This window comes from Talpa occidentalis, unplaced genomic scaffold, assembly GCF_014898055.3.
Source record: "Talpa occidentalis isolate TD23 unplaced genomic scaffold, MPIMG_talOcc4v2.1 talOcc4.3, whole genome shotgun sequence".
Classification (NCBI taxonomy): Eukaryota; Metazoa; Chordata; class Mammalia; order Eulipotyphla; family Talpidae; genus Talpa; species Talpa occidentalis.
The window spans coordinates 151,168,539-151,189,584 of NW_023603184.1; the positions used below are offsets into that span (position 1 = coordinate 151,168,539).

At 68.5% G+C, this 21,046-nt stretch overlaps 1 protein-coding gene across 4 annotated transcripts; it reads right to left on the reverse strand.

Moving 5' to 3' along the window:
• Positions 1 to 5,794: 5,794 nt before the first annotated feature.
• NDUFA10 (NADH:ubiquinone oxidoreductase subunit A10) lies at positions 5,795 to 20,620 on the reverse strand. Of its 4 annotated transcripts, none has more exons than XM_037524294.2 (10): positions 20,521 to 20,620; positions 17,993 to 18,161; positions 17,358 to 17,573; positions 16,945 to 17,031; positions 15,862 to 15,983; positions 14,696 to 14,775; positions 13,363 to 13,417; positions 12,291 to 12,376; positions 9,071 to 9,179; positions 5,795 to 6,054 (listed from the first exon to the last, which is right to left on the reverse strand). In XM_037524294.2, exons 1-10 carry the CDS (start codon positions 20,593 to 20,595, stop codon positions 5,986 to 5,988), a joined length of 1,068 nt encoding a protein of 355 aa, XP_037380191.1. In that variant the 5' UTR covers positions 20,596 to 20,620; the 3' UTR covers positions 5,795 to 5,985. The 4 variants fall into 4 exon arrangements, with proteins under 4 accessions (XP_037380191.1, XP_037380190.1, XP_037380189.1 ...); XM_037524293.2 differs by lacking the exon at positions 20,521 to 20,620 and adding an exon at positions 19,742 to 19,903; XM_037524292.2 differs by lacking the exon at positions 20,521 to 20,620 and adding an exon at positions 19,125 to 19,546.
• Between the last annotated feature and the right edge of the window lie 426 nt (positions 20,621 to 21,046).

The window sequence follows — 21,046 nt, forward strand, 5'->3', positions numbered from 1 at the left end:
AACGCCTATTTTTAACTAGATAATTTTGTATTCTAGACCAGAATGGCACTCAATTGAGAAGTCTTACAATTTTGCAGGATCTAATTATGGTGAAACATTCAAATGAGTCATAAATATAATTTTTTGACAAGTTTAAGCTTATAAATATATTTGTCAAAAAATGTACTCTGAAAGGAAGCATAAAGATAGTGCCTATGAAAACATTTGGCTTGAAATGTTTACACATTTATGTAGGAGTAAAACCAAGTTCTCCTATTTAGTAGAATCACCCCGTGCTGACTTGATACCTCACATCAGTAGAAAGAATATTTTCTCAATTAAACATATGATGAGCAATGAACAATTTAAGTGTCTACAACTTCCAATTTAGTGAAACAAGTTAAAAATTTGAAGACTAATTTTATGAAAAGATAAAAATATAAGAGCTAAAAAGGTAGATTTCATGGGGCATGGCAAGGCCATGGGCAAATCCAGCGTGAGTCCACATCCAGCTGCAGCGTCATTATGGCAGTGCGCAGAGAACTAATTTAGAGACACTTCTTTTATTTTGTGTTAATGAACACAGACACGCTTTATTTTCAGCCAGAATTTCATTTCTGAAACTTGCTTGTTAATAGAACTACTTTATGGGCCCAGCAATGTGATATAATTATTTGGCTGTTCATTAATTACTCAATTTGCATCTCTGCATCATTTTTAGTGTCCCCTCACTCCCAGCTCGGCCTGTTTGATGGTGTCCCTGGAAGCCCAGCAGTCTGAGTCCCACTGAAAATCGGGGTGATGGTGGTGGCCCTTCTCAGATGGCTCAGCATCTGAAGGGAGGAGTTGGCCAGGGCAGTGCCATGGCTGTGTGGCGCAGGGACAACCAGCCCACGGAAGACCAGCTCCGGCCAGAGGCCACCGTCTCCTCTGGACGGGCGTGTGGCCAGGCTGGGGGACCTGTGGCCGTGGAAAGCCCTGAGCTGATGGGCCGGAGCTGTGTGGACTCTGAAGACATGTCCTGTTTAAAAGCCCAGCGCCTCGAGAAGTGGTGATGAAGGCAGGTGAGAAGGTGAGAGGGTGAGAGGCCTCGTGGAGACTGGACAGAGGTGGCGAGACCCCTGCCTTTTGGGGCAGGGTAAGGAAAAATGTCAGGCTTTTCTGCCCTCCTGTCATCAGGACAGATGATGGATCCCTGCGGTCCTGAACGCATGCCTGATGGTGGGCACCTGTGGTAGGGTGTGGGCATAGGTAGATGGGCTTTTAAGGGCGGTGTCACAGGGACGCCAGCAGAAGCCGAGAGAGAGAGAGAGAGAGAGAGAGAGAGAGAGAGAGAGAGAGAGAGAGAGAGAGAGAGAGAGGCCGGAGAGCCCAGAGAGTGAAGACTTGCTGGGAGCTGGGAGACCTGCCCGCCTTCTGGCTCCCCGGCACCCCTACCTGCCGTGCACCCGGTAAATCCCAATAAAAGCCTGCAAAAGCCACTGAGGACTCTCTGACTCCTCCTTCATCCGGTCTGCGGGGTCATAGAACACCTGCTCAGTGTCATTCCTGTCCTTACAGGGCTCTGCCAGGAAGAGCAGGCGGCGGCCAGCAGCCCCTCACGCTGGGCAACCTGCAGGCGCAAACAGGACTGAACCAGCGCTGCAGGCAGGAAAGGCAGAGACGCGGGCGCGCCGCGGCAGTCAGGGCGGGTGGACAGTCTAGCCGGGCTCTGGGAGACGGACAGCAAGGTGGGGAAGGTTCACTGTGTTCCCAGGCGCCTTGGGCTGTGAACTGAACCCCAGAACTGGCCCAGAGCCCCCCAGAGGAAGAAGCGGGGCGGCCGGGGAACCCACGGGGGCTGTGGGGCCCGAGCAGGCTCTCAGTCTGGTCTCCGTGGCAGCGAGTGTCGTGCAGGGCAGCAGTGCCAGGGTGATCAAGCCTGAGGTTAGTCTAACCTGCAGGTGGGGGTAGGATGCTCTTGGGGAGACCCGGGGGCATGTTTGAGGGCACGTGCAGCCGCAGGAGCCAGTCCAGTCCCTGAAGACAGGCTGCCCGGCACCTGAGGCTTTGCACGCGCCCCTGTGGTTGTGGACACCCGGAGCGTGGGCGTGCGCACCTGACCTAGAGGCCGGGGCACAAGTGGTGGTGGTAGCGGCCGAGCGGCCGACTGCACAGGCACTGAGGCCAGAGGCAGCGCAGAGGTTAGTGGGGGTCTAGGGGAGCCGGCTGTCCGCCTCCCGGCCCCCTGCCCGGCCGCCCCCACCTGTGTGCCGGGGCCCCAAGAGCATTAAAGCCTGGACAGCCCCCGAGGGCACTGGGTCCCTACCGGCCCGGCTGCCCCGTGCCTGCGGGCACCACACTGTCCCTCGCCTGACGGGCCCCCTCACCCCTGGACGGTGACCCTGCAACACGGTGCTGGAGGACGTGCACCAGGGGCCAGGATGCTGCCTGTGTCCACCTCTGGGTCCCCACGTGGCCACCGGGCCCCGTGTCTGAGGTGCCTCTGAGCGGGTGAGGCCCTCGGGGAGAGCCGCAGCCCGCAGGTCCGGCAGAGCGCGGCTCCCCAAGGGCCTCGCCGGGGGCCGGGCTCCGCTGCAGGACGGTGTGGACGAGGGAGCCGAGGAGGGGCCGGGCGCGTGGCCCAGCCGCCCTGGCCCAGGTGAGACACGCCTGGGGTGGAGGATTGCGGGGCCCGGGTCAGACATCGGGGTGACAGGATATGGGGGCCCAGCTGGGTAAACGGACGGAGCGGGGTTCTGCTGAAATGGGGCTTCCCGAGGGGCGCGGGGCCCTGGACAAGGCTTGGGAGCCGCTGCCATGAGCTCCGTCCCCGCCCAAGGCGGGCAGCTGAGTGCCGGAGGCTCTCGGGCCCGAGCGTGTGGACGCCGCAGGGAGCGCTGCGCTCGCACGGGGCGACGGGGCGGCCTGGCGGATGCCCGCGAGCGTCCCGCCCAGCCCTTCCCATCGGTCAGGGCCTGGAGACCGTCTGCGCCCTGGGAGCCCCGCCTGGCCGGAGGGGCCGCGGCCCTGCCCTGGCGCCCACCGCCCCGGGCCTGGAGGCTACAGCCCAGACGCCCCCGCGGGCTGGCGGCCGAGGCCGGGCTGCCGGGGGACTCTGCTGCGCGGGTGTGGCCAGAGGGCTGGCGCGCGCCGGGCTCTGAAGTGGAATCAAGGAATTTTCCACGTCAGGAAAGTGAAGGGCGGGGTCTGGAAAAGCAGAGTCTTCTCAGAGCTGCTGGCGGCGGCCAGGGTTGGGCTTCCTCCTCCAGGCAGAAGCGGGTTTCCCTCCGGCCACGGCGGAGGGCAGGGCGCCCTGCTGTGAGGACGCCTCCACCTGCCACCTCCAGGGCTTGGGGTCTGCAGGCCCCGCAGGGACACCCCCTGCTCCCCCAAGCCTCCTCCCTGCTGGGGGCTGCCCGGCAGCCCAGGAGCCCCGACACCCCCCTGCATGGAGTGGGGGAGCACAGCCACCCCCATCTCGGGGCAGGTGCCTCCTGAGGCTTTGGGGCCCCTTTGGGCTACTGGGCTGAGCTTCACAGCTTCCAGAACTCGGCGGGAGGCAGCACCTCCAAGCAGTCGGTAGCTCAAGACCACGTGACCCCGGGTCTCGAGGCCGCTGCGGACGTGGTTAGGGCCCGAAGCTCGGCTGGGGGCTCCTCCGGGCCGGTCCTGGCCAGCAAGCCCCCACGGGTCAGGAAGCAGGAGGCAGAGGGGTGGTGCTGGGAAGGCAGCAGACACCCCACCTGAGGGAGCGTCCCCCCTCTGAGGCGGCACCCTGAGGCCTGCAGCAGGGAGGGCCCAGCGTCCCCCGCCCTGGGCGTGGCCGAGGGCTGCGCGACCGCACCTGCGTGGCCCTCCAGGCCCACCTCCAGATGAGGGGCGCTCGGAGGGCGCTCAGGGCGGCGCTCCCCGGCCTGCACCCGGAGCCCCAGGGGCAGGGGGACACGTCGGGGCTGGGCCAGCCGAGGCTGTGGGGGGCGGGACAGCGGAGCCACGCCGCCGCAAACGGAGCATCTGGCAAAACCCGTTAAGTTCTCGAAACACACGTGCTGTCCCGGGACCGGGCGGAGGGACCGCGTGCCAGGGAAGCTGCATCTCCACGAGGGGCCAGGGGGGCCCCGAGGCAGCAGCGCGCAGCCCCTGACCTGGAGGGACACGGGGCCCAGCGGGACCCTGTCTGAGCCCCCACGGGGGCAGGGGCTGGGTGCCGAGGAGGGCACCCACCAACACAGCTGGAGTGACACGGGTGACCTGGCTCCCTGCCACCCCCACAGTGCAGACCACTGGGGCTACCCCGGGCCTGTGCTGCCCTGGGCCCCAGCACCCGCCCAGCACCCACCCAGCACCCAGCCCCAGGGCTCCACCCTTTCTGCTTTGCCTCCTGGGCTCTGAGCGAAACCCCAAGGGCCCAGGAATGTGCTGGGCCCCGACCTCGCCGGTCCTGTCCACCGCACACCCTCCCTGGCCCCGCCTGGCCCGAGACGGCCGGGCCCTGGGAGGACACTGTAAGGCCAGCCTTGGGGGAGGCCCTGCCCTCCCTGCCCTGGCCACTAGGGGGAGGTCCAGCGCGGCCGCAGACGAGGCGACTCCTCTGAGGCCAGGGCTCACCCGTGCCTCGGTTTCCCGCTCTGCACCCGCAGCTTGCACGCTGACCGGGAGGCCGCACCCAGAGTGGTGGCACTGGGAGGAACCAAGTCCCGGACGCCCCCGCCGCCAGGAGGGGTGCTGGGGTGAGGCGGGGCCCGCGGCGAAGTGGCTCCAACACTTGCCCCCCTCCCAGCCCCAAGCACATTTCTGCCTTGAGCTTCATTGCGTGAAGGGGTCCCGGAGGCTGCCCGGCCCGCGGCACGAGGACCGTCCCGGGGTGGGCGTCACATGACCGGGGTGGAGGCCGACACGCCTGGGGCCTCTGGACCTGCCGCGGCCCCTCGGGGAGCCCACACCGCACCCGGGCTAGTCTCGGGGGCTACAGCCCAGACGCTCTCACTGCCCGGGAGCCCCTGGTGCCTCCTCCCCAGACAGCCCTCCGGGGCTGCAGCCTCCACCTCCTTAGCTCAGAGGAGCTCCGCCCGCAGAAGGGATGGGGGCTTGGCCCGAGGCCCAGGCCAGGGCGGGCTTCCCGCCAGCCTCAGGGTACACACCGGCCTCTCCCGCTCTCACGGGCTCCCCGAAGGCCTCTGCTCCCATGGGCGCCCGCACCGGACTCAGCCCGCGGCACGGGGCCTGGAAGGGCGTCTCCCGCTGGACCAGCCTGGGGCTCCACGGTGGCCGCGAGCAGGCAGGCAGGCGCCCCAGAGGGGGCTGCCGTGGTGGGCGCAGCCGGCAGGGCCAGGCCCGGCGGGGGGCGGGGGCGGGGGCTCCAGCCAGCCGCAGGCTCTGCGCCCAAACCACACCCTCTCGGCAAGAACGTCCCCTCCCCGGAGGAGCCCGCCCGCCCGCGCGGGTCTGCCTGGCGCCCGCCCGTCCCCCAGCCTCCCACGGGAACGGGCGTCGCGCTCACCCGGCAGCTCCTGCCGAGCGGACAGACGCCAGACGGCATCGAGCACAACCGGCCCCGGCAGCCTCCACGACCCCCTGGCGGGGGGGTGGGGGAGGGTCCAGGTAGCAGCAGGTGGGGCGGGGGACCCCAGTTGCAGCAGACGGGGGTGCCCGGTGCGGGCCGCCGCGCCAGGGACAGCCGGGACGCCCTGCCTCCTCCTGGAGCGCGCCCCCGGCGGGTGGCGGGTGTGCGGGGCGCCCGCGGCTCAGCGTCAGCGCCACCCCTGGGGGACGCGCGGCGGGGGGGGGGGGGGCACGGGGGCGGGCGCGGGCTGGCAGAGGCGTGTGGGGGAGGGAAGCGGTTTTATTTCCTGAGTCCCGAAGCAGCCGCTGCAGCCCGTGGCACGGGGCCCGCTGGGCCAGGCGCCCCCGCGTCCCCGCGATCTCCAGGACAGAGCCCGGGGCTCCAGAGCCACGGCGCCCTGGCTCATCCCGGCAGGCCGCGCCAGCCCCGTCCTCCGGCCGCGCTTCCAGTCACGAGGCCGCTCACTTCAGCCAGATCCACGTGTCGCCCACGTCCTCGTTGTACCCGGGGCGGTACCTGCGGCCCGGCAGCTGCGGGGGGAGAGGCGTGGTCACCACGAGCCGCGGGGCCCCGCCACGGACGAGGGTGACCCGGCCGTCTCGCGCTCTGCCTCGCCCTCCAGGCCGGGACCCCAACCTCGGCGCGGAAGGGCGCCGGCGGGACACGCCCGCGGGCAGGAGGAAAGCGAGGCCGGGCTGAGGCACGGGCACCCTGGGCCGGCAGCACTCAGGGTCCACCCCGCCGGCCGGGCGCCCTGCCAGAAGTGGGGCAGGCGCCACCCCTTGGGGGCCAGCCTCCCGGGGCACCTCTCGGGGTGGAAGCCGTCGAGCTCCCAGACTCCTCTGGGGCACGCAGGTGCCCCGAGCCCGAGCCGTGCTCACTTGGGTCAGCGGGGGCCGAGGGCGGCCTGGACACAGGACACAGCCAGCCCCGCCCGCCCGTGCCCGACCCAGTGCCAAGCGCTCCAGGGGGCCGCCGGCCTCCCCTCACCCCGGGGCCAGCCCCGCACCAGGTGGCAGCCTGACTGCTGCTCCGGGCGCCCTGGGCCCTGCACCCTCCTGCTCCGTGCCACACCCCCGAGCTGCACAGGCTGCCAGGAGCCTCAAAGGAGGGGCAAGCAAGCGGGACGTGGGGGCCAGTGTCAGGGCCAGGGGCACGGGAATATGAAAGGAGAAAGGGGCCCCAGCTCCCCGGAGCTCGCGGCTGGGGAGGCGGGGGGGGGGGGGGGGCGGGGGGGGGCAGGCTGAGGACTCGAGCGAGCCTGCAGGCCCCTCCCGGCCGCCCCCACCCGCACCCGAAACGCGCCCGAGCGTCCGTCCTTCGTGACCTCCGTGACTGAAGGGCCCGCGGCCCACAGGTGAGGGCACAGTCGCCCCTCGGGGCGGGCCCGTGTCCTCCAGCGCAGCAGCGCCCTGGGACGCCCGTCAAGGGCCGACAGTTCGGCTCTGAGCTCATCGCGCTGAGAGAGGGCGGAACCAGAGCAGAGCACCCCCGCCAGAGAGGCAAGCTGCGAGATCGGGGGTGTGCCCACCCCGGGCCCGGCCCGCACACTCAGGCCCTGACACCCTGCGGGGGCTCCACCCGGAGCATCCCACACTGAGGAGGGGCGAACCGCGCCGTCCACCCAGCCCGCGCCGGCACCCGCTCTTCAAGCAACTGCACCGCCAAAGCCGGGCCCGCGGCCACCGGGGACTCTGGGAGGAATCCCGGCCGCGCCCGTGCACGCCGCCACGGAGGGCGGCCCAGCAGGGCCTGGTGCGGGGCGCGGCTGCCCTACTCCGGACGCAGGCCTGGCCGGCCCAGTTCCCTGCTCCCTGAGCCGCTCCGGCTCCCGCTTCCCTCTCGCAGGCGCGCGCATTCCCGGAGAAATCTCACTGACGGGAGGCGCCTCCGCGTGCCCTTCTGGTTTCACGCAAACAGGCCGTGTAGACGCCAGGGCCCGTCACGACTGAAGAGGCGAGTGTGAGGAGCGACAGTCTCTGGCAGGACTCAGGGCACCCCCGGAGGGCGCAAGGGTGGGAGCGCGCGGGGCGGGGCGGGTGCCTCCCAGTGCTAACAGCGTGAGGCCCCCGTCATGCTTGATTTAAACCAAGACTGAAAGAACAGGAGGACCCCGGCCCTGCCCCCACCCCGTCCTGGCAGCCTCCGCCCGGAGGGCACAGGCGAAGGGCCTGGACCAGGCTCCCGGGGCAGGGGGGGTCACTCTCCCCGGTACGCTTCGTACACACAGCCGTGTCCTTCCTTCCTCCGGACACGCAGGGTGGCGGCTGCCCGTGGGGAGCCCCTGGCAGGCGGCCGCGGCCGTTTCGGGAAGCGGAGCTGCTTCAGAAAGAACAAGGAGCCGAGAGATGCTGATGGAGCAACCGGGACACGTCACTGACTGTGCAGAAGGCGGCCCGGCGGCGGCTGCTACGGGTCACACGGCCTCCCCGGTGGCTCCTGCAGGCCACTGCCCCGCCCGCTGACGGCTCTGGACCCCAGGGCCCGGCCTGCAAAGCCCAAACTAGCCACTCGCTGGCTCGCCACAGAGACATCTGCCAGGGGCCCAGGAGGAAGCGAGCTCGGTGGCTACAGGCTGGAAGCCCGTCTGGCCACTCAGTGCGTGTGGCCTGCCCCACTGGGACTGGCTGCGTGGCGCATACAGGAGGATGAGGCCGCCCCGGGGGCCGGGAGCTCAGGGGTGCAGGGGCAGCTGGCACGGGCAGCTGGGGCGCCAAGCGCTGGGGTGAGCTGCTTTTGTTAAGGGTGTCTCTACGCGTGCCACAGGCCAGCCAGGTGTGCGGGCGCAGCGCTGGGACAGAGGCCCCGGGAGACCTCTGGCCGTGCTGACGTGCGAGGCTGAGCTCCGAGAACCACCAGGGGCCCAGCACGAGGAACGCTGGGAAGCAAAGCCGCCGGGGGTGGGGATGCAGGCGGGTGAGTCCACCATGACTGGGCCTCGCTGAAGAGCGTGCCCTCGTGTGACAGGGAGGTAGGCGGGAAGCCCCAGCAGAAAGGCGCTCTCAGCGGGCCCCGAGCGCCACTGCAGCCAGCTCCGGCGGGTGGGCCCCAGGCCTGCAGGCCCTGCAGGGATGCCTATGCAGCTGGGCCACCCGTGTCCCTTCTGCCCAGGAGACGTAAATGCCCACGACGCAAGCACGTCGTCCCCACAGTCTCCACAAGACAGAAGGAGCAGGCGCTGCGTGGGTCAGGCCTCCCGCCCGGGAACAGGCCTCCCGGAGGAAGAGTTCCCGAGCCGCGGGAGAGTGGGCACTGCCGGGCCTGCACGCCGGGAGCGGGGCAAGGGTAGCTCGCGCAGCACAGAGGCCTGGGCGCCAGCACCACTCCCGGCAGAGCCCCTGAGGACGGCGAGGGGCCTCCGACTGCAGGAGGACGCTGCCAAGAGCCCTGACCGGTGCCGATGCCTACGGCAGCCCAGCCTCAAAACCTGGGGAAACCGCCTGGACAGGCCGAGGGGAGGAGGCTCCACAGAGGCCAGGAGGCCACGGCCCCCGCACAGCAGAGCTGCACGACCCCAGAGCGACGCCCCGGCCTCCCCGCACCTACCTCCGTGAACCGGCGGAAGACACGGTCACTCTGGTGGGCGCCGATGGTGAGCTCCGGGAGGTAGACGGGGATCGTCGTGTAGTTCAGCACCTCCAGCTTGTTCTGAACCCTGAAAAGAACAAGAACACGATGACACGAAGCCAGAACCAGGTGCGGTGAGTACGAGGCTGGCGTCGGAAATCTCCGTGGTGAGAGGTCACGCGTTGACCGTCACGCCCAGCAGCCAGGCAGGAGGAAAGCGTCACCCCCGGGCCCCCGGCCCACAGGGAGCTGCGCGTCCCCCAGGGCCACACGAGTGGGCACAGCCGCTCCCGGCCGCCCCCTAGACGTGGAAGGGCTTGGGAAACCAGAAGGCAGGTGCGCCAAGCCGCGGGCAGCGGGGAGGGCCAGATGCAGGCCACACGTCACCGTGCACTCGGCTCCACGAAGGTCCACACGCGAACACCTGTCGCAGAACAAGCAGCGACTGAGCTCCAGACCCCGGGGTCGCCTTCCGACAGGCGCGGGACCTGAGGCCAACACCGTCTAAGCAGACGCAGGACCCCAGGCCACACGGCAGGGAGCCGGGCTGTCCTGTCCCAACGGAAGGCCGCAGGACCCCCTGGCCACACCCGTTCTGCTGAAACACGTGTCGTGCTGTCAATTGTCCATCTCAAGTTTAGCCTGAAGCAGCTGCCACCCCCGAAGATGAAGGCATTCTGGGGGCTTCCAGTGAAAACCGTTACAAAAAATCTCTTCTCCGGGGCTTGAGACAAAGCCGGCAGCGCAGGACCGCTCTCCCGTCCCCGAGGGCCACGGCAGGAGGAGGTGAAAGGGGCAGTCGGGGATGCGGGGTGGAGCCCGCGCCTCCGGCCCCCAGCACACCAGGCCGGCCCGGCGCCCTCCCAGAGCACCAAGGGCACCAAGAAACCGGAAGAGGCTGAGGGGAGCCCCGGCGCCCCCGTAAAGGCCACACTGCTGCAGCGCAGATGGGTGACCCCGCGCCCGGGGGAGCACCAGGCCCCTCCCCAGAACTGTGCTGCCTGCGGGGCCCACGGCTGTAGGCCCGTGCCCAGAGGAGGCCCCAGGGCGGGCCCCCACCCTCAGCCTACAGAGCTGCAACCTGGACAAGCGCGGGTCCCCCTGAGGAGAGGCTCACCCTGTGCTCGCTGCGCAAGGTGATGCAGAGCCCTGAGGCCCAGGGCCAGGCCTCACACGCTAGCAGACTCGAGGTGGGGGAGGAGCTGGGCTTCCCTGGTTTGAAAAACCGAGAAAAATTCTGGAACATCTGACAGGGCGAGTGGCCCGGAAGCGCGCAGAGCAGCAGCGCCACCTGTGGCTCGTGGGGCGGCACTGCACGCACAGGGCCCGGGCGGCCCTCACCCCCGGGGCAGACACGCCGGAACCCGAGAGGAGGGCGGGAGAGCCCCTCCCCAGAGCGCCCGTCTAGCGAGACCACAGTCCCGCGTCCTGCCCTACCCCGCTCCAGGGCGGAGGCAGCAGGAGGGCGGGGGGCTGGAGGGCAACTTCCCAACCCCCCAACTCTGGTGCCGCCTCCTCCCTGGCCCCGCACTGGCCCACCCCGGGCAAACCCTCTGCTCGGGCACCGCAGAGCCCGCAGCGCCTGTGGTGGGGAGGCCCGGCCGGGCGGAGGAAGGGTGGGCACGCGGTGAGGCGGCCACGGCGGCGTGAGCCCAAGCCGCTGGCCAGGGCAGAGCACAGGCGCCTCCAGGCACGGGCACGTCACCCCGACACGCCCGGCCAGCATGCAAGGCTCGCGGGTGGCCTGGCCGGGCTCGGGGCGGGGTGAGACCGGCAGGGAAACTCGTGGCCACCGCCTCAGGAAACGGGCCACCGTCTCCCCCGAATCCTCCTGACTACGGCCGGCGCGGGGCAGAGCACGGCGCCGCCGCGGCCTGTCACGGACCCCCGGGGAGGGAGGACAAGCCCACGGGCAGACACGGACCCAACGGGACGACGTGACGGTGGGCGTGGCCCCCCACATTCTCACGACCGGACAACTGGCCCCGACTCGAGGACCGCGGAAGCCGTCCCGGCCATGCTCAGAAGGGGCGGCTGGCCACTCGGCCCACTCCCACCTCCGAGGGGAGCCGCGCCCCGGCCCCAGCAGCTGCGACCCCTGCCGCGAGCACCCGCGCACCCTCGGAGCCCCGCCTGGAGGCGGCGGCTCGGGCAGCGGTGGGCCGTCGGCTCAGGGAACCCCGGGCCCAGGCAGTGGCCGGGCAGGGGGTGGTCGGAGGCGCCAGAAGGCGCATCCTCCACGGGTCCTGGGAAAGGAACCCGGCCTCACGAGCACCACAGACGGGCCCTGCAGGCCGCCGGGAGGGAGCAGGCCGGGGTGCGGCGGAGACGGAGGCCGGGAGCGGGCCCGGGGCGCCAGAGGCAGGAAGGGGGGCGGGGGGCATCACCACAGAGCAACACAGCAGCCTGGCGGGGCTTGGCCAAGCCGGGGCGGGGGACCCGAGCGGGCAACGGCCGACCGAGGCCGCGACGACCCCACAGGGAGTCAGGCCAGAGCCGCGGCGGGGAGCATCGGGCCGTGGCGGGGAGCCGCTCTCGGACCTGTACAGTAAAGGGAGCCCCCGCCCCCAGGGGTGCCGTGGAGTCAGGAGACGCTTCCAAACACCATTGTGCCGAGCCGACACCTCGCACCCCCCGCGCCCGGCAGGCCCTGCAGACGGTCGCTCGCTGTCGCCCCGCGGCGGGAGCCCACGTGTCCCCCGGGCTTCCCCAAGCGCAGCCGGCCTGGCCAGTGGGGAGCGGCGGGCGGGCTCCCAGGCGCCAGACGGGGGCGCGGCGGGCGGGCTCCCAGGCGCCAGACGGGGGCGCGGCGCTTTCTGGGCTCCCCGAGCTGGGGCCACCGGGCCGGAGGGTGTCTGGCCCAGGCTGCCGCCTGCCACTCCGCCTGGATGTCGCCTCTGCGCGGTGACGGCGCCCGGGCAGGAAGGAGGTGCCCCCTTCTCCCCGCCCCACCCCTCCCGTGCAAGCCCGCACTGTGCCCCGCACCTCTGGGCTCACGCCCTGCAGCCGGCGGGGACCCGCCCCCGCAAGCCTGCCCGATGGGCATGCCGCGGCTAAGCACCCCCTGCCCGCGCCAGAGCAGGGAACGGGCCGTCCGAAGGGGCGGGAAGCCGCAGCCGACGGCGCCCGGACGCGCGGACCGGGAGCTGCCGCGCAGATGAAGTGCCCGCCTGCCAGGCCGCCCCGCCCGCCGACTCACAGCATCCGCAGGCGGTGCAGCGTGCGGTCGTCCTGCTCGAGCCAAGGCCCCTTGTCGTGCTTGAGGTAGTCGATGTCCTCCGCCACCTAGACAGAGCAGCGCCGCCGTGAGGCCTGGCCGGCACCCAGGGATGCGGCTGAGCGCGCCGCGCTGCGAGTGCCTCGTGGGGGACTCTGTAGGCGAGAAGCCAGACAGACGGCCGGGGGGAGCCCCGGGGCCGCCTGCCGGCCCTCGATGGGGCGCCCCGCCCGCCACTCAGGGCCACAGGGGTGCTAGCCTGTCCTGAGCCAGCTGCCTGTCCTCTGGGGTCAGGGCTCTGCGGCCCTGGGCAGCGTAGACACTGCCCCCAGGCTGGGGGAGGGGCGGGGAGCACCCAGAGACCCAGGAGCAAGCCCCGTCCCGGAGCACCCAGAGACCCAGGACCTAGGTTTTGGGGGCAGGGGAGGTCCTTCCTGGTACATTTTCTCCTCAAAAGGTGCCAAACTCGGGGAGCGCTCCGCAGGTCTCCAGGGGCACTCCTCAGCCGCAGCCCCCAGCCGCAGGCCCAAACGGAATCAGAAAGAAAACTAAGAGCTGCGCGCAGACACAGCAGGCCGGGAGGGGCAGGAGGTGGGGCTGCCTCAGGGGGGCCGGAGCCAGGTGGGGGCGCCACAGGGCTGTCTGAGGGCGTGTCCTCTGGGGTCAGCTGCTGGGGTGCCCCCTCCCCGGGAGCCGTGTGGGTGCGCCCGAGTCCCCCCGGCGTGCCCGGCAGCACGGGCGGCTCTCGAGCCTCTGAGACCCCGCCCGGGAGCCTGCCGGCCCAGCGCCTCGGAAGAGACACTGTCACTCTCTGTGGACGCCGCGCCCCGCCGTCCCACACGCGGGGGTGGGAGCAGGGAAGCCGGGCTCTTGTAGCCCACACTCCGCGGCTTCTGGGCCACGGGAACGGAAGCACTCAAGAAAAACGGAAGCCTCGCGACCAGAGGGGGCCGAGTTGCCTTTCACCGACAAAGCCCAGCGGGAACGGCCCCGAGGATCCGACCGGCAAGAACCTCAGCCCGGAACCAAGCCTCAGGCAGCGGCGACCCGTCACCTTCACAGCATCCTGCGCTTCCCGCCAGCTGTACTGCAAAACCTCGCACTTCTCACTGCAAGAAAAAGCAAGAGGGAGGTCGAGGCCCATTCCCGAGCGCGGGCAAACGCGGAGAGCAACGCACAACGTTCCTGCACCACGCGAGGCCGCCGGCCCCAGGAAGCACACAGGCGCGGGGCCCGGCCCGGGCTGCCAGGCGCAGCAGGCCCCAGGCCTTAGCCTGACGCTCAGAGTGACGCGGGGTCCCCATGAAAGAAGAGACAGTGACCCCGATCACACCGTCTGCCGGGTCCCCCATCCCTGAGCCCGCAGCGGCGCGGCGGCCAAGAGACAGCGACCAACCGGCCCCAGTGGGCTGGATCCAAGAGCGGCTGCCTCGGCCTCCCTCAGCGGAGGTGAACCCGGCGGGAGGCCCACCAGGTGGCGCTGCAGGACAACACCCGGGGCCTCGCCAGGGCAGCAGCCCGGACATCTACTGCACCCCACAGATTCTTGGCCTGCAGCAGAGCGCCCTCCCCTGGGGTGGAGACCTAGGAGCACCCCGAGAATCCCCACTCAGCCTGAAGCCACGTGGCCCCACGCCGGTGGTCAAACTGAGTCTGCTAAGCGCCTCCAACAGGCCACAGTCTCAGAAGGGAGCCCCTGGGCGGCCCGTGCTCAGGACCTGCTGCTTAACAATGTTGAACTTAAAACCAAAATTTTCTAATAAAAATAAAGTGAAAATTAAAGCTTCTTCCAAAATGACTAGACCATATGGTTTTGCTCACTATTTTATAGTCACCTTCCAACTCTCAAGGACAGGAACGCGAGGTTTTTAGGTATCAAGGGATGCTTTAGTTTTTAAAAACTTTGAAAGCTCCCACCAGAAATCCTCAGCACAGCGCCGCCCCCCCCCCCCAACATGGGCTGGGCCCGGGGACGGCAGTGCTGACCTCCAAGGACCAGAGTGGCCAGCAGGACCATAGGGGAGAAGCGCCTTCCTGGGCTTTCAAGTTAGAGGGAAAGGCTGTGGGTGCCCCCGCCTACCCAAGCGCCACCCAGAGGTGCCCTCTGAAGGGCCCCCGGGCCTGTGCCCCAGGAGCTCTTTGGGGCCTAGCTGAGCCACGCCAAGAGCCCTCCCGGGGTGTCTGAGCGTCACAAGGTGTCAGGACAGCGCCCCCGATGCTCGGCTGTCACGGGACAGCTTCGGTTTACTTCAGCAGCAAGTCAAACTAAACGCCACGTAACAAGAAGAGCAGCAACAGAATAAGCAAACCCCAAAGCAACCCCCCAAAAAGGCCGCCTCCCCATGAGGACCCGCCACCACCCAGGTGCGCGCGGGGTGCAGACACACCTCATCTCGGGGAGGAAGGCCGTCTTGTAAGCTCGTTCGATGTCCTGCAGGTAGGCCGGGCTGACCTTCGTCTCATGCGGCTAGAGAGAGACGCGACTGTGAGGCAGGCCCTGCCCATCCGCCAGGCTCCCGGGCCCCTCTGGCACAGAGCGCCCCAGTGGGCCTGCCCGCCCCCCATGCCTTCCTCCCAGCAACTGCGTTGCCGCAGGGGACCGTGGGAGCAGATAGAACGGGGACTCAGCACTTGATAAAAGGGCCCATTAAAGCATTTGGACACGGCACTTAGATAGACAGCGGTTTCCTTTAAAAAGCCACCACCAAGAAAGGAGAGACGACAAAGTGGAGACCGCAGACTGCCGAGGCCCCTGCCTGCTGGCAGCACGTCCTCCTCCTCAAACACAGGGCAACTCGCTGCTGGCGACGCTCTTCAAAGGCTTCGGCTGGGGAAGTTCCCGGCCGGAACCGGCCCTCAGAGCGTCCTTAACCCATCGCTAACCCGGGTCACAGAAGTTATCCAGAGAATTCTGAACACGCTTTCGCTTTTCTCAGTAACTGTCACTGGAACGAGCAAAGCTGTTCTGCTGAGAACGAGTTTTGGCCGCTGCGCGTAAGGGTAAGCCCCGGCAGGTGACGGGCACAGAACGGCAACAGATAGGGACGGACAGACGCCGGGGCAGCGGGTCTCGGGCCCGGGAGTGACGGACTGCACCAAGGACCAGCCCAGAAGAGCAGGCCACAGGCAGCTGTGTCCTCACCCCCGTGTCGAGGACCTGAGATGCCCCCAGACGAGCCCTGCTAGGTGGGAATGATGTTTCCAAACAGGCACCAGTCACAGGACAGACAGCCCTGGTCAGGACAGGCCCTGCCCCCGCCCCGTGCCCGAGGCAAGTGCAGCGCTTCGGGGCCACCAGCTCAGGCCACGCGGGCGGTGCAGAGGACACTGAACAGTGAGTGGGGCGCGGACGGGGGCCCCTCGGAGGGAATGGCCGGGGACGCTGAGCAGGGGACGCTGGAACTCGCCGTCAACTGAGGAGAAAGACGGGGCACGAAGACCCCGGGAGAAGGGACTTGTCTGGACTTGTCTGGAGACCTCAGCCAGGCCCGCAGGCAGGGCTGGCCGGGAGCGAGCCCCGGGGACCCGCGGGCAGGAATGAGGGCAGAATTACATCTCCCTTCTTCTGGATGCGACTCTGGATCTCGGGAACGGGCGTGTCAATGTAGATGACCACGTGCGGAGGCAGGTACTCGCAGAGGGTGACCTTCTTCACATCGTAGTAGTGGTCCACGCCTGGGAGGTGAGAGAGCTGTCAGCAACATTCCCCTGGCTGAGCCTGCTCCCCCTTAAAGGAAGGGCAGACAGGAGGCGATTCTCAGAATCAGGTGCCAGCATGCGTGTCGGGGGCGTCACTCTTCAAGGACGCCGTCCCTGCCGCCCCCCCTGCCCCCCAGCTGCCTCTACACACCCCGGGGCATCTGCCCTTTATGGCTATTACCCATCCGCATCGCCTGGCCAGCCCTGGGAAGGAAGCCTGCAGCGGGAACCTCGGCCTGGCGCTCAGGGCAGAGCCTGGCCAGGGGCACGGCAGAAACAACTGAGCTCTGTGGCTGCTCCGGGTGGGTGAGGCCCAGAGTTGGGGTCTGCAACAGGCCCCCACTCCTGCCGCATGTGCACACCACCATTGCCCCACACAGCGGGCCGAGCGGCAGTGCCCCTCCCAGCCACCACTGGGCCGCCGCCAACATACTCGCCGGCCAGGGACACTCACTCGACCTTTCAGGCCTCGGCTGCCCACCAGCTCTGGCCAGCCTGTGCAGGTGGGATCAGGCTCTGCCAACGCACTGGCACACTCTCGTCCAGACACCTGGCCCTCCGGGTCATGCGCCCCTTATTCGTCACGGCGCATGTTTAACTGGAGGCCGTGATTCTTACCCATGGGCCACTGTCCACTGCCCAAGCTACCCAGCCTGGCGTTACTATTGACACAGCCTGCACGGCAGAGAAGCGAAGGCCACCCAAGGCTGCCTGGGCGCAGGGAGGCAGGGGACAAGGCCTCAAGTCAGACGCTGCGTGCTCAGTGACGTCAACCCCAGCGCGCAGAAGGGCCGCTCGGGCACTCTGCCGGGCTGGGCTTCCAGGCAGTCGGGGCGGCTGGGTGTGCAGGAGCCTGGCGCCACTCTGGCCGGGGGGACGCGAGCTCAGGAGGGGGGCGAGGAGGTGCCTGTCCCCTGGACCCTGCCCACCAACTCACACTGCTTCCGGATGAAGCCCTGCTTGTACATGGCCTCCACGAACACGAAGTCGCTGTAGACGGAGCGCTCCAGCACGACCCCTTGCCCTGCAGAGACACGGGGGCACGGTGAGCCAGAGCCCAGAGCACTGGACACCGGGGCACAGTGCGCTCTAGAGAGGGGGAGACCCTTCACAACCCCATTTCCAAGCCAAGTATTTCCCAGAGATCATAGATGCACTTCCGTGCACGAAATCACTTCCCAATCCACAGCGCAGCCACACAGGCCGTAAACCTCACCCCAGCGTGCAAAAATGCAGGACCCAGGACCCCACTCGGCAGTGTTGTGTGGCCTGGGGTGTCCTGATTGTCCCCCAAGCAGTGCTGGGGAAAAGCTCGACCCCCCCAGCCAGCCACAGCGCGGGGGGGCACACCTGTGCTCAGCAGGTGCTCCAGGGCGTCGGCGTACTGCAGCAGGCGGCTCGCATACAGCCAGGCCTGCAGGCGGTAGCTGTTGCCGTCTTTGCTCCGGGGGTCATCATAGAACTTCTCCAGGCTGCAGTTGCCACTGAACTCGACGCTCAGGGGCCGCCCGTCCCCCGTGGTGCTGTCCGCGTAGTGGATCCCGGCCTCGGGGAAGTGCTTCAGGCCTAGGAGAAAAGACTCGCATGAGGCCCGAGGGCGCGGCCGGCTTTGGTGGCCAGCAGGGCCCAGAGCACCCAGGCTGTCCGCACGGCGCACTGGGAGGGAGGGAGGAAGCCACGCACGTAATGGACTTTTGCACAAGTTTGGCTTAATGTGTAGCGTGCAAACAGCGGGAATCAGTGCGCAAAGCCTGCAAGAATCGATGCATGGCAGACAAGGGCGCGAGCCACGGGCTCTGCAGCTGCCCACTCTCCCCTGCACCGAGTGGTCGGGAGAGAGCAGCCCGCAGCCCTCCACAGCTCGCACGCCGCTCTCCTGCCACGCCCCTGGCCTACAACTGCCGCTTCGGGGTCCTGTCTTCTGTCTTCCGAGGCTCACAAACCGCAGCCCGCCGGGCACGCCGTCAGGCAGCAGGAGCACGTACCCAGCTTCTCCGCTATGCCTCTGGCGAGCTGGCCTTTCCCAGAGCATATGTTGCCATCCACAGTTATCACTTTGCTGTATTCTGTCAGCTTTTTCGACGCCCTGTCGCCGAGCACGAACGCCAAGGGGCCGTACTGCAGCTGGCACGGCCCGCTCGTGTGCAGTCCTCCCTGCAAAACACAACGGCACACGGCCGTGAGGTGCGGACGTGGCAAGCGTTGCCCCCGCCGGGTCAGAGCGCCATGGTGACCGTGGTTCCAACAGGCCCGCTTCAACGCCCTCACCACCTGTGTAAGCATAGTGTGAGTGCGTGGGCGGGTCGAGCCCTCGGCGCCGGGGCCAGGGAGGGCTGCCACGGTCAGTGGGAGTCAGGGGTGGGAGAAGCAATGTGAGGGGTGGCTGGGACTAAAGAGCGTTTCTCCAGCGCATGCTCTGTCCTGAGCGCCAGACGGTCCCACCAGACACCCCAAGGGCACCAACAGCTCCTAGGCCAGACCCCTACACCCCCTGCCCCGCCCCCCGCACCGCCATCCACGACCCTCCAGGGAATACGGGGCAGGCAGGGTGCCAGCCTGATCGCCAGCTCCACCATCACACACGCCACCCTCTGGCCCTACCCCGGAAGCTCTCTCCGCCTGGGTGCTGGCTGCGATGGCCCCCCGTCACCTACGAGCCAGGCCGCCTGCCTCGTCGCCCGTCTCCAGCTGCCCTCCCTGCTTCAAGACAGAGAAAGAACAACTGGAAGAGAACTGAAACAACGGAGAAAAGGGCGCAGCGAGGAGGGGCAGCCTGGCACAGTGTGTGGAGACTGGCACCTGGTCGGGCACACGCAACACCTTTAAAGCCTTAAACACGGCTGATGCCCCGTGCCAAGGGCCCAGCCCTGCGGCGAGGAGCAGGTCGCCAGGAGGGGCGCTCCGCACACACAGACGGAGGAACACTGCTCTTCAGAGGGCGACGTGGGACGGCACGGCGTTCCCCGACGCCCAACCCAGACGCGAACCTACAGGCTGAGCCTGGAGGCCTCGGCATCTGTCCAGCGGGGACAAGGGCCAGCAACGCAGCGGACTAGCAAGCGGCAGCCGGCGCCAAAGCTCGCCTACTTCAGCAGCAGCTTGCGGCGCGCCACGTACCCAGCAGGGCTTGTCAGGAGCCCAGCACGCACACAGCGCTCTCTCTAAACACAGACCTCCGCAGGGAGCCAAACGACGCCAGGCTAACCAACGGAACGGCAAGCAAGGGCGCAGCACATTCCGGAGCAGCTGGGGAAGGGGCTGTAGGTTAACAGGGTGACTGCGGCGCCCTCCCGGGTCCCCAGGCGGAGGGAACCGGCCACGTGGACCTTCGGCGTTTCTAGCAGAAGTTCGAGTAAGCGAACACCTGGAGGCAGTAGCGCTGCAAGTATCAGCAAGGCCAGTGCAGCTGGCACCCAGCAGGGTGGGAGGCGGAATGGAAGGCATGGATGCCCTCCACCCCAGACACCGGCCTCTCTCCTGAGACCGCCAGCGGGCACGGGGGATGCCACACCTTGGCTCAGAGCACGGGCCATGGTGTTCCAATCAACCAGCCTTTTCCCGACTTCAAAACCTTTAGGGAAAAGTGCTCTCTGACAAGAACCCTGGGGGTCTCTCCAGAACTCCCCACCCGCAGCCCCATCCTCCGGAGTCACTAGGAACAACTGATCTTTCACGACACGTTTCCATTCCCCCGACTAGTCCTCAAAGAGCCAGGTGCGCCCCGCTCGTCTCACCGGTTTCTGGGAGTGCTTATGTCCACCGGGGCCACGGGACAGAGCAGAGTGGACGGCGCTGCAGGCGGCCCCGGTGGCCGGCCAGGCCGGAGTGGCCCTCCACTCCGCAGCCCTCGCTTCCACGGACAGCCCCCGCAGAGCGGGCATCGCCACACCCACTCCTCTTGCGCGGTCTCCTCTCCTGGAGCCGCTGTCTCCTGCAGGCGCCGTCGCGCCCTTTCCGTGACACTGTCACACGCGTCCGTTCAAAATCTCGGGCGTGGGGGTCACGTCCCCCCCCAGTTTCGCGCCAGCGTAGCCCCGGCCGCTCGTAAGCAAAGCGGCGACGACACAGCAGCCACAAGACGCCGCCGACCAGCCGGTTCTCCGCGGCTCGGCTCGGCGCGAGTCACGCCCTCCCGCCGCTCGGGCTCAGGCGGCCCCCGGTCTCCCGCAGCCTTAACCTTCCCGGCTCCCGGCCCCCCGGGGCTGCTGGAAGGAGGGACCCCCCGCCCCGCGCCCCGCTGGGCGGCCTTGGACCCCGCCTCTGCCCGGAGCCGAGAAAAAGGCCGGGAGCTCGCCGGCCTCGGACGAACCGAGCGCCACTCAGGGCGCTCCCGGAGGGCGGAGACCCAGCGAGGGAGGCCGGGGCCGCGGGGGTGAGGGGGCCGCGGGGTGAGGGGGCCGCGGGGGTGAGGGGGCCGCGGGGGTGAGGGGGCCGCGGGGCCGCGGGGGTGAGGAAGAAGCCCCGGGGGTGAGGAGCCCCGGGCGAAGAACAGTCCAGGACGCGCCGCGCTCACCACGCGCTGGGCGGCCGCCGCGGGGCTCCGCGCCGCCGCGGTCGCGGGGACGAGTCTCAGCAGCCTCAAGGCCATGGCTCCGCGGGCGGCACCGGCTCAAGGACCCGAGGGGACGCGGCGGCGACGGGGTCCTCTCTGGGGCCGGCGCGCCGCTGTGACGTCACGGCAGGGTGCCCGCGCGGCGCCTGCCGGATCAGCGCGCGGCAGCCACTGCGCAGGCGCAGGAGCCGGCGGGTCCCCGGCTCCAGCCCTCCCCCACTCCCTCCCCCCTCCCGCCCCAGCCCTCCCCCTCCCGCCCCCGTCCCGCCCCAGCCCTCCCCCTCCCGCCCCAGCCTGCCCCGCCGTCCCACCCCCCCCCCCCCGCCCCAGCCCTCCCCCTTCTGCCCAGCCCTCCTCCCCCTCTCCTCCCCCTCTTTCTCCCCCCGCCCTCCTCCCCATTCCCCCTCCCCCCGCCCTCCTCCCCTCCTCCCCATCCCTCCTCCCCTTCCCCTCCAGCCCGCCTCCCCCTCCCCCGCCTTCCTCCCCC